General features: G+C 36.7%; 1 protein-coding gene across 2 annotated transcripts in view; it reads left to right on the top strand.

The window, feature by feature from the left end:
* The window catches only part of LOC126162738 (tuberin), a 342,768-nt gene that overhangs the window by 234,464 nt on the left and 96,043 nt on the right, over nt 1-12,261 (top strand). For both annotated transcript variants that reach the window (XM_049919411.1, XM_049919410.1), the window contains exons 20-21: nt 5,603-5,689; nt 11,229-11,413. In XM_049919411.1, coding sequence (XP_049775368.1) covers nt 5,603-5,689; nt 11,229-11,413 — 272 coding nt within the window. The remainder of the gene's footprint in view (nt 1-5,602; nt 5,690-11,228; nt 11,414-12,261) is intronic.

Genomic DNA, 12,261 nt, shown 5'->3' with positions numbered 1-12,261 from the left:
ATTCGTAAAGCTGCTGCTGCTTCTCTTTCCTCCAAAGACCTCACTACTTTTCCTATAGGTGGAATCTACCTTTTCCCTAATTATACACACTCTTATAGACTTGCATTTGTCCTACAGCTATTCCTGCTTAGCCATGTTGCACTTTGTTAGTCTCATTTTTTGGACACATGTAGCACTCTTGTGTCTGCTTCATTTGCCACATTTTTGTATTTTCTCTTTTTATCAAATAAATTTGTATATCGTGTAATATCCAGTAATTTCTACTAGGCCTTGTCTTTTTAATTATTTCATCCTCTTCAGTCAATTTTTGCCTAATGCTCTCTTTAAGCCTCTCAGCAACCTCTGGTTCTTTCATATTATCCATTTCCCATATCCTTAATTTCCATCTTTTTTTCAGTTTCTTCAGTTTTAATCTGTGGTTCATAAGCAATGAATTATAGTCAGTGTCCACATCAATACGGAGTGATATTTAAATCGAAAAAATGCCCTTTCTAACAAACCATTGTACTTTTTCACAAGAGCTGACAATGTGTCAATATATAATGAATTTTCTCCAATTCTTGGAGATGACAGTTCGCACTGTAGTACCACACTTAGATGCTGCAGAGAATAAAATATTCCTTACAAACACTGACATTCAGTGTTGGTGGCTGAGCATTTCCCTCACCTCTAATGCTGTTGCAGGGATTGTAATCTACACCTTCAAACCAAAACCAAATTAGAAAGAAGAAAAAAGACAAGAAGTTGAAAAGTCTTCTTTCTCCCCATATAAAGATAGATAAAGCTAATAAAAACTTAAGTTATTGCTAATGATGATGATAATAATAATAATAATAATTTCATGAGGCTTGATTGTCAGATATAAGTATTTTAAATTAAGGTAATATAGTCACAGAGTGATTAATAGTTCAATGGAACTCAGCAGATAAAAGGTTTTCACATATCTGTCTGTATCATATATTCATTAATTATACAAAAGAACATTAAAATTAGGAATTTAGGATGGAATGTAAATAATATTGTTATAAAAGCATTGAGACGGCTACTGAGCAGTGCCGACAAATGCACTATTCGAGGTTGACTCACTCCTTCCTGGCCAAGTGCCCAACTGTAACTAATTTGCATCACAACAGTAACTGGTCCCATGCATATTGTCAACAAGCAAAGATTAACTTATACTGGTAGCCACAGCTACAACAAGCTCAACAGAGAACTTCATCGATAACTATAAATGTATATCTAAATTATTGATAGACGGCAAATACATTGCCATGTGAGAACACTGTATCCTCGCAGACTGATTGTCCACCTGGAGCTCAGTTTTAAACTCCTTCATGACTGGAAAATAGCATTTTTAAATTTACTTCTTACTAATGACTGTTTTTATAACATTTGTGCAGCCCATGTTTTAACACTTCCGGTAGTGTGTACAGAATAGCCAGCATTGCAGTCTTGACCGATCACTAGTTTTGTAGTGAGAAATGTATACTCATATACAATCTTTCCTCTCTTGTTTTGCAGCTTGGTTGGAAAACTACCATTAGGGACCCAGCCACAATTGTTTGAAACTTGTTATAAGTGGAAATTTGATTCTTTAAATGTCTGATTACCTTACAAATCAGTTAACTCTTTGGAGCACGGTGGTATACATAGTATACCACCTTTTGAAAATTTTCTTGGCTCTTTGCACAGTGGTTTAACTGCACGACCACCACTCTAATATGCTCACCTAGTTCTCTACTTATCAGACAGATGGCACTCACTGCCTATAAGGAATCAGTTCCCGCCAAGAATTGCATAGATTACAACTGTGAAAGCTGCGTGCTGAGTTGTGCATGGTTTTTGCGTGTGAATAGTGGTTTATAACGAATTTCTTGTTGCGCCTGTGTTTTTTCCATATCTTGGACGTCACAGCTACGGTATGAACCCATGTATACATTCATATGCACAATCTTCCGTTATTTATATACAATTTATTTTGGTGGTATATTATTTGTACCACCGTGCATGTAGCAGTATTCTATTGCATTTCGTTTCCTAGTATAAAATTCGAAATCCTCCGCTACAAAGTTTAGTTTTTAATTGTGTTGTGACTTATTTTAGCTCTTTCTCCATTTTGTTTTGCTTACGTATTCTTTACTTGGATTCAGGCTGTTGTTTGAAAATGAAAATGTCAAGAAGAGGCTTACGAGATGAAGAAATCGAACGATTATTGTGTGAAATTCCATCAGACGAGGATTCCACTGTTGACACCACAGATGACGAATCTGATTATGAAGCAAGCATTGTTGCGGAGGCTATTGTGTCGTCTGAAGGCGAAGTTTCAGAGAGCGAGGAAGAAAGTGAGTCCACTCCGCCAAAACGCGCTGCTGACACAGCGCCAACTTGGGGACAACAATTCAATGCTACCTCAGGAATGCAGTTCGACAGTGAATCAGGACCAAGTGCTTTTATTAGGGACATTGATGATCCAGAACCTATCGATATATTCGAAAAAATATTTCCAAAAGAGCTAGTTGAGCTAATCGTTTTCCAAACAAATTTATATGCGACGCAATCTGGCAAGTCTTTCACTCCAACAACTGACAATGAAATACGAACTTTCCTGGGAATCAACATTTTGATGGGTATAAAGCGTATGCCAGCATACAGAGACTACTGGTCTAGTGCCCCAGAACTTCATGATCGTTATATTGCATCTCTGATGGCAGTAAATCGGTTTGGATGGTTACTGAGGAACATTCATCTGAATGATAACACATTGCATCCAGAAAAAGGACACCCAGGTTATGACAAACTGTACAAGCTGCGACCAGTGATCAAGATACTATCTGAATCTTTTTCCAAGTGTTACCAACCCAGCAAACACCTAGCAATTGATGAGTCAATGATCAAATTCAAAGGCCGCAACAGTATGAAACAATACATGAGAGATAAACCCATAAAGCGTGGTTACAAAGTGTGGATGCTGTGTGACAAGACCTCTTACAACTTGAAATTTGATATTTACACCGGAAAAGTAGGTGACACAGTGCAAACAGGCCTTGGGGAGCATGTAGTGCTGAGTTTGTCCTCTGAACTCGTAAATAAAGGCCATTATCTTTATTTCGACAACTATTTCAATAGCTATAACTTGTTGGCTGGTTTACAGCAGAGAAACATATATGCCTGTGGGACAGTTCAACCAACAAGGAAACATTTACCCAAATTAAAAACAGACAAAGAATTAAGCAGAGGTGAATTTGACTGGAGGGTCAGCAACTGTGGCATCCTCTACTTGAAGTGGAAAGATAAGAGAGCTGTTCATCTCCTTTCAAATTTTCACAGTCCTGAAGTTACTACAGTGACTCGCCGTGAAAGAGATGGTTCACGCATAGAGCTACCTTGTCCTCAAGCAGTGATGGATTACAATGCACACATGAACAATGTCGACAAGTTCGACCAACTGAAAAAATCATATGAAATAAGCCGGAGAAGTAAAAAGTGGTGGCACCGAATATTCTTTCACCTGCTTGATGTCAGTATCGTCAACAGCTATATAATTTGGAAGGAACTAGGCGATAGAGAAAAAATGACTGCCAAAGTCTTCAGGATGAGTATCCTGCAAAGCTTAGTAACCCAGAAAACACCATTGAGGCCATCTAGACTTCATGAGAGTCAAGTCCACGTAAAGAAAAACAAGCCATATGTTTCCTCACGCCAGCGTCTCGACAATTCATCCCACCAGCCAGAGCGTACTACCGCCAGACGTTGTGCGAAATGCAGTACAAAAAAGAAGCAAGTGCGCACTTTCTGGATGTGCGCTGAATGCAAAGTGCCTTTGTGCCTTAGCAAAACAAAAAGGTGCTTTCAAGATTTTCACAAAAAGGAATAAGAAACATATTTTATTTGTAAGGTTTGTAATTTGATTTTGTATTGTAAATGACCAATTGCCAGAAATAAAATTATTTTACATTAATTATACTAATTATTACTGCTTAGAGTAGAATTTAAAGGTGAGTTACAAGCACAAACCAAGATATCTCAAAAACTTTAGGTACGGCCCTAAGTGGCATGGTGGTATATTATATATACCACCATCTAAAACCAAAATCAATACAATAAAAAATTTTAATTCATGTTTTCCTTTATTAGCAACCCCACCAGACATAGAAAATGCATGTTTTATTAAAAAATTAATTAAACATAAAATCTGTGCATCAAAGAGTTAATGGGTTAAATAGTTGATATTAAGCATAAAAATAGTAGTAGTTTAGGAAGTATTTGAAATTGTGTTTAAAGTTTGTTGGAACATTGGATGAGTAATTTGTGCCCCATTTTAAGCAAAAGCTAGTTTTTCATACATGTCAATGTTCATGGTATCATAGCTCCTGAACCATGTTTTGTACAATGATATTATTTTGCAGGTACATTTAATGGTGTACATGGATACTGTCTGCAAAATTTATTGGAAATTGAGTTAGTAGTAAAGAAGTAATAAATTAAAATGTAACATCTGATATTGCAATTTATTGCATGTACAACAAAAATGTAGAAAGTGAAAATTTTTTTTTTCTTTTCATAAGTTTGAGGGGGAAGGGGGTTAGCAAAAAAAAGTTTTGTATAACTTGAAATCACGTGTCAAGTTTGTTGACACTGGTTAAGCGCTGTCATTCTTAAATACCAGATGAATATAGCCGGGGAAATTTGTGCACTGTGAGTCAGGCTGCCTCAAGATGTATATACTGTTTCTAACTGTAGTACTTGACTTACTGTACTAAACCATTGACATAAGATTATAGCTCTCAATAAGAAGATTGTGACCGCATTTTAAATTCGTTTGGTAACTGTATGAAATATTGAAAGTAAAATTTTTGTTGACCCAGGAAGGCATTAGATAGGCAATCTGCAACTGGAATTATGTGACAGTAATATACACCTTAAACTTGACAGAGAATCTTACAGAAAAATAAATCATTGTAACACTGGCCTTGCTTTTTGGTTGTGAAATTGGCTGATGTAGTAGACACCAGTGTAAATGTAATTTTCAAGTATGTAGATGGAATCAGGGGGAGACAGTACTGAAATGAAATAAAGCAGCTTTTACAAATCTACCCAAATGCTGCATGTAATGTTTTGAAAACAGTAATTGGCTGTGCAATTTTGCATAGCATTAAGAAAGGTGCCACTTTTAAGATTTTAACTTTTACATTCCAATAAATAAAAATATTTCTTTGACAGGGATCTTATCTCACATTATTATAGAGAAAGCACATTAATTTCTTTGAATCTTTCTAATTTATTGTTATCTTCCCATTTATAAATCTGAGTGTAAGAAGAGGTACAATCATTGGTGTTCTGGGAGACAATGATATTTTTATTCATGTCAAGGGAAGTTAATGTTAGTCAAAAGCTTGTTCTACCAGATAATTAAGATTGGAATGTCATTGGAGAAACGAATGTATTTGCTGTATGTAGTTACTAAATAAAATGATGTGCAGTAATATGAAATTGCCTATGGTCTCTTACAGTCACAAGAAACTATTGCTCTTGTTCATGTGACTGTATCCTTAAACTTGTAAAGTTGTGTTGTTATAAACAATATCACAATTATTTTTTGCAGGTGTAAAAGAATCTGAGAAGCAAGATAGAGAACTTTGTGCTTGTTGGTGCCAAGGTTGGGCTGAGATCTATGTCAGACGACCTACAGGTATGAACTCAGGCATAGAAAAAAATTACTGTAGACTGTTTGGATTATTCTGGATGACTGTAACAAATCATTAAATGAAACTCTTTATTTAAAGTATATTAAATTGTTATTCACTCACAATCACAGAAAATAGTTTCCTCTCAAATTTTTCAATAATTTTGATCAAGATGTGCTGCTGTTTATTTGATCTTGTCTCTACACTGTATGTAAGGCCTGGCAAAGTGTGGCTCACAAACCATCCTCCTACAGCAAGTGCTTCTCTCTCCAACTCAACACCTGCAATGCCATGCCATCATGGCCCGGCAGCCATGGTGGCCAGTTGCTGGCAGAACTGACAGTGGTTGTAGATTGTGAGCCCCACCTTCTCAGTATATTTAAATATATCCATACATAAGCGACTAAAACCTTGATTTTCATTTCATTATGCATGTAAAACTCTTACTGAGATATTTAAATACACAGAGGTTAGATATATTTAACTTGATCATGACAAATTTTGTAATATAAATATCTGAATGCATTGTTGTGAAGCAGAGTTGATCTTCCAACAACTCATTGCTCACTGCACTGTGCTTGAGCATATTTTATGTACTTTCACAAATATAAGTCGATCCAGAATATGACTGCATTTTAAGACTGAAGTCAGTGAGATTTGGTTGAATCTTGTGCCGTTATATCAAAAATTACGGCATCTCTTTCTGTTCTGGATGATGTGAACATATCATTTTGTAACTCACACACAACTTCTTGAAGATCAATTCTAACATTAATTTCCATGAAAGAAAATGTCTTCTGGTTCTATAAATTTAAAATCTTTAGAATAGCTGTGAAACTCTTGGTGATTTCATCAATAATAGAAATAATCTTGAAAATTTTATTTGGTTGTATTCTTCGTACAATTCATAGTGACTCAGGAAATGACAAACATTTTCCTTATTTAGATGCAATTTAAACAATGTGTGGGTAGTGTGGAATCTACTATTATCTGCAAACTTATAAGAAAGTGTGCATTTCTTCCCTTCCAAACATAAATTCAAACAATTTAATTGATTTCTAAAAATCTGTTAAAAATGCAAATTCTGATTGAAAATTGACTCAACTTATTTTCAAATTGTGAACACTCATTATAATGGCATTTTAAAAAATCCAAACCTGACATTCTGGCCAACAAAATTAAACCAAGTAATGCAGGCAAAAAGTTGGCTGTGGCAATGCCATGACGGCACCGCAGGTGTTGAATTGGACAGGAAAACACTCACTTTAGGGAAATGGCTCGTGAGCCATGCTTTATCAAGCCTGCCGTAAACGTTACTACAGGCATCAGGACTTGGTGTTTTATTGGTGGTGCGTAAGTTCATAGCATTTTTCCATGAGTTTAATAAACAAAACAGATACACATAACAGAGACTTTAGTCATCAGTAATATATTCTCCTTCACTATTTACAATAGTCTGCCGACTCTGAGGTAACTTTTCGATTCCACAGCTGTAGGTATCACATGGTTATGAGGCAAAGAACTCATAAAGCCATGTTTGCATTTTCATCTGGAATGGAAGTTCCTTGAAGGTTGTCTAATAGAGAGCAGAAAAGGTGAAAATCTGAGGGCACAAGATCAGGTGCATAAGGTGGGTGCGGAGTGCCTTCCCAGACTGACTCCTGCATGGTGATCTTTTGTCAGTATAGCAGAATGCGGGTGGGCCTTATCATAGAGTAGCATCATTTCATGCAGTCTTCCTGGTCATTGTTCTTGGATTGCATCTGCAAGATGTCTCAGTTGTTGACAACAAATGTCAGCAGGGATGGCACACCACACCATCACTGTTACACCAATTGCATAATATTATCTTTTGTGGATAGGCTGGGTCTTTGTATGGGGATTGCTGCTTTTTTGGGACTCAGCCACACCTCTCTTTTCCATTTGTTAGCAAAATGACACAATTTCTTGTCACCAGTAACAATACAAGATGAAAGTGGTCAATGTTGTCCATGAGCCAATTAATGACAAGCAAGGAGGGAGGCACATGTGGCCAACCACTGATTTTTGTGATTTTGGCTTACAGCATGCGGTTCCCATACACCAGCTTTTTAAAGCTTCTCCACTCCATGCAAATGTCATACAAGTGTGGGATGATCGCAATTAATCACATTTGATCATTCTTGAATACACTGATGTGGATTATTGTAGATTAGTGTGTTTAAATGACCTTCATCAAACTCCAGAAGGTGTTCCTGAATGTGGAGAATCACTAATGTCAAAACAATCCTCCTTAAAAGATGAAAACCATTTTCTTGCTCTGCTCTGTACAATGGCATTATCCCCATATGTGGCACAAATGCTCCTGGCTATCTCCATTGCTGTCACCCCTCTACTGAACTCAAAAGAAGAATATGTTGGAAATGCTCAGATTTCTCCACTGGCATTCACAGCTCGAGTCATTATCTCCAAATGAGAAAATGACAATATGTAAAGTCAAATAGCAACTGTGAATTGCAAATAAAAGTGACAGAAGGAAATAAACCCTTATTAACTGGATTACCAAAATTAAAAACAAAAACACCACAAACTTATGCACCGACACAATAATTTATTAAAACAGAATCAATCTTTTTAATCGAATTTTTAGAAATCTTGTCAGCTTCAACCTAATCCAGTAATGACATCAACTCCTTTTCCAAGAAGGCATCTTGTCTTCATATTTTTAGTAAGGCCTTGGTAACCTCATTGTTGACTGCATGTCACCTCACGTCTTCACAATAACCTGCCAGTTTTCATTAAACCACCAGTTCAGTAAAGGATGTTTTTGCTGCTGTCGCAAGTGAAAGCTGCTTTGACACTGAACGTTGTAGGAATTAATAGATGATTATCAAGTTACTTTTAACAAAATAGCAAGTCTCAAGCTTCTTTAGCTGGCTGAAGCACCTGTCTACAGCTTCATTTACATCTACGTTTATATTCTGTGAGTGGAGAGTGCTTTGTGTACCACTGTCACTTCCTATTTTCCTGTTTCAGTTGCAAATGGTTTACGGGAAGAACAGTTGTTGGTAAGCGTCCCTGTCAGCTCACATCTCTATTATTTTATCTTCATGGTCTTTTGTGAGATGTACATAGGAGGAAGCCAGAAAACCTCCCTTGCAGTGTCTGCCACTGGAATTAGTTGAACATCTCCATTTTGTGGTTACTAAATGAATCTATAACAAAATGTGATGCCCATCTTTGGATCTTACCTATTTTCTCCATCAGTTGTATCTGTTACAAATCCCAGACAGATGATCAGTATTCAGGTATTGGTCAAACAAAGATTATATAAGCTTCCTCCATTGTGAGTGGACTGCACTTCCGGAGGATTCTTAAAGTGAGTCAGTTGGGCAGCTACTTTACCTGCAGTAATGTGATTTTTCCACATTAAATCACTCTATATACATACTTCTAGATATTTTATGTATATGACTGCTTCCAGAGATTGTTCTGCCTTCATGTAACCATACAATACATTTTTGTGCACAATATGTCACATTTAACAATATTATGAAAAGTAAAGTTGCTACTCACCATATAGCGTAGATGCTGAGTCACATGTAGGTGCAACAAAAAGATTTTCACACTCAAAGCTTTTCACACTTAAAGCTTTCAGCTGATGGCCTTTGTCAACAATAGACACACACACGCACACACACATGCTCACACAAGCACAACTCACTCACGACTCGTGTGTGTGTGTGTGTGTGTGTGTGTGTGTGTGTGTGTGTGTGTGTGTGGGCAGGTGGGTGGGTGCGCGTGCGCATATGTGTGTCTATCGTTGACAGCGACCATTGGCCAAAAGATTTAAGTGTGAAAATCTTTTTGTTGTGCATATCTGTGACTCAGCATCTCCACTATATGGTGATTTACATTCCATCCTGAATTTTCCATTTTTGATATATGTCACATTTATTTGCATTGAGAGTCATTTGCCCACTTCTGCACCAAGTGTTAAGTCTGCAGGTCTTCTTGCATTTTGGTACCGTTTTGTAATGTTGGGATTTCTCTGTATACAACAGTGTAATCCATGAAAAGCCTCAGGGGAACTTCCAATGTTATCCACTGAGCTATTTACATATTTTGTGGGAAGCAATGGTTCTATAACATTCCTAAGAGGTACACCCAAAGTTACTTTTATGTCTGAAGGTTTTCCTTCATTGAGAATGGCATACTGTTTGCTAGAAACTCTTCAATCTAATCACACAACTGGTTTGATATTTGTTAGACAACAGTGTGGTACACTATCATACGCATACTGGAGCTCAAGGAACGCAACATCAACCTGAACTCCGGTATCTATTGCTTTCCTAATCTTGTAGATGAACAGAGTACACTGTTTTTCACATGATCATTGTTTTCAGAACCCAGGTAGATTCCTGTAGAGGAGATTTGCAATCTTCAGAAATGTCATAATATTCAAACATAAAACATATTCCTAAATTCTATGACACACAGACATCAGAGCTATAAGTCTATAATTTTTTGTGTTTGACGATTCTTCTTGAAAACGAGAGTGACCTCCACTTTCTTCCAGTCATTATATACGCTTCACTCCTCCAGTATCCCTATGGTACACTGCTGAGATTAGCATGTTCTTTCCCATACTCTGTATAGAATTGTACTGTTATCTCGCCATGTATTGTGGCCCTCCCAGGTTGGCAATTTTAGTTCCTTTTTTATCATGTGGTCACTTATTTCGATATGTCATTTCCACATTTGTTTGTTGATTTAAGAGAGAAACCACAGTACAGTCTTCCTCTGTTTTGGAAAAGGCATGTAGCATTTGGCTTTCTCTCTCATATCCTCCATTTCAGTGCCATTATGATCACAAACTCTGTGAACAGTTGGCTCCATTAACATTAAAATTATTAAGAATTTTCTGTTGATTCAGAGATAGAATTTTGCTTTCAAATTTCTTGAACACTTCATGCATAACTCTCCTTACACTAATTTTGATTTCGTTTAGTTTTCTTGAATACCTACTGATGATGAACCAAATAAATATTGTTGTGAACTAGTAATTGAAAAACCTTTGTGCATGGAGCAGGCAGGTATGTGTTTAAATTCTTTTTGTGTGTGTTGGGAAAGTACACTCTTTGTATTAATTCTTAATTAATAAATATCATGATAGTTCCTGTATGTGTGAAGGTGTCCGGCATTATGTTAAATATCTATATCATCTCATTCAGCTTGAACACTCAATCTTGTTTCATTGACACAAAAGTCTAAAAAGTTCTAATCGTATATTTCAGAGTTAGACATGGACATTGGAACTTCAGTCATCTGTATCGCCACACTCTGTGAAGCTGTACATTTCTGTAAACTTCCAAATTTAAAAAAAATTGAAACTATTAATTCAATTGTTTCTCGAAACTTTAATCAGTGCCCATGAAGTACCCTTTACTTGCTTGTGTGATTTTATTGCCTCTAAAATCTATTATTACTCGATTACTGCCTATGAACAAAAAATTATAAATTTAATGTTGACTTTAAAGAGAGGAAAAAATTTTCCCACTCCAGGTGATATGTCTTGGGTGATGCGTACGCAGAATCATCCTCAACTACAAAGCTCTCCACAGGATTTTCCCCTCTCAGACATCACAACTCTATTCCTTCCATCTCTGGCTGCCCGTAACAAGGAACAACATGAGGTGGAGCCACAGTCATCAAACAGACGCATCAGCTGTGGCAGTCTTCCTGTTGAGGTACTGCTTTTACCTGACTATTTTTCAGTAGCTATAATTTTTATTGTGCATTTATTTTGCTGTGGATGCAGAATAGAGCTGTGTGCAGAATACATGTATCTATATGCCTGCATACAAAATTTTCATCTTTCTTGATGAGATAAACTAATGTGCCAGACCTCTACTCAAGCCAGATCATAGTCTTTAACAGGTTCCGTGATTTATTCGGCCCATGACAAGCAGAGCTTCCAAATCAGGTCATGACGTGGTACGTAGTTTCAATGAATAGGAAGATACTCTGTTGTGCACATTTCACTGCATAGTAAAATCTTCATTTTGGGCAAGTTTTGTGTTCATGTTTTCTGTGCAGATGAAATTAATCGGGACGCAGTTAAATATATGAACCAAATAATGTAATATTATTCATTAAGAGACTTTTTAATTAATAAAATAAAAAAACTGATAAACGGAAGTAGGAGTTGCGCTCTGAGGGTTCTGTACAAACTTAATTATGTATTTGAATGATAATGATAACATTGTGTAGCTTAGTGGCCCTGGTGCAAGTCTGTCTTCAACACTTTGGTGACTTGCACGTCCCTCATGTACCCCATTTATCCAACCCAATAAAGGGGACGGACCTACAGTTTAAAATGGACTCTGGATCACATGTTGTTTCTGGCAACTCTTCACATCACTGAGAAGTTAAGACCAGGTTAAATCGAAGACTGAAAAGTCCGTGGTTTGACCAAGATTCCATCCTGAAACCTTTTGGTTTCTAGACACACACATTACTGCCAGACCACCAAGCCCATCATGTGTATAGATAACTCATATATTGATTTTAATGGCGAGTTTGTATCAAAATGTGA

Source organism: Schistocerca cancellata, chromosome 2 (genome assembly GCF_023864275.1).
Source record: "Schistocerca cancellata isolate TAMUIC-IGC-003103 chromosome 2, iqSchCanc2.1, whole genome shotgun sequence".
Classification (NCBI taxonomy): Eukaryota; Metazoa; Arthropoda; class Insecta; order Orthoptera; family Acrididae; genus Schistocerca; species Schistocerca cancellata.
This window is presented reverse-complemented; position numbering and strand designations above follow the sequence as displayed.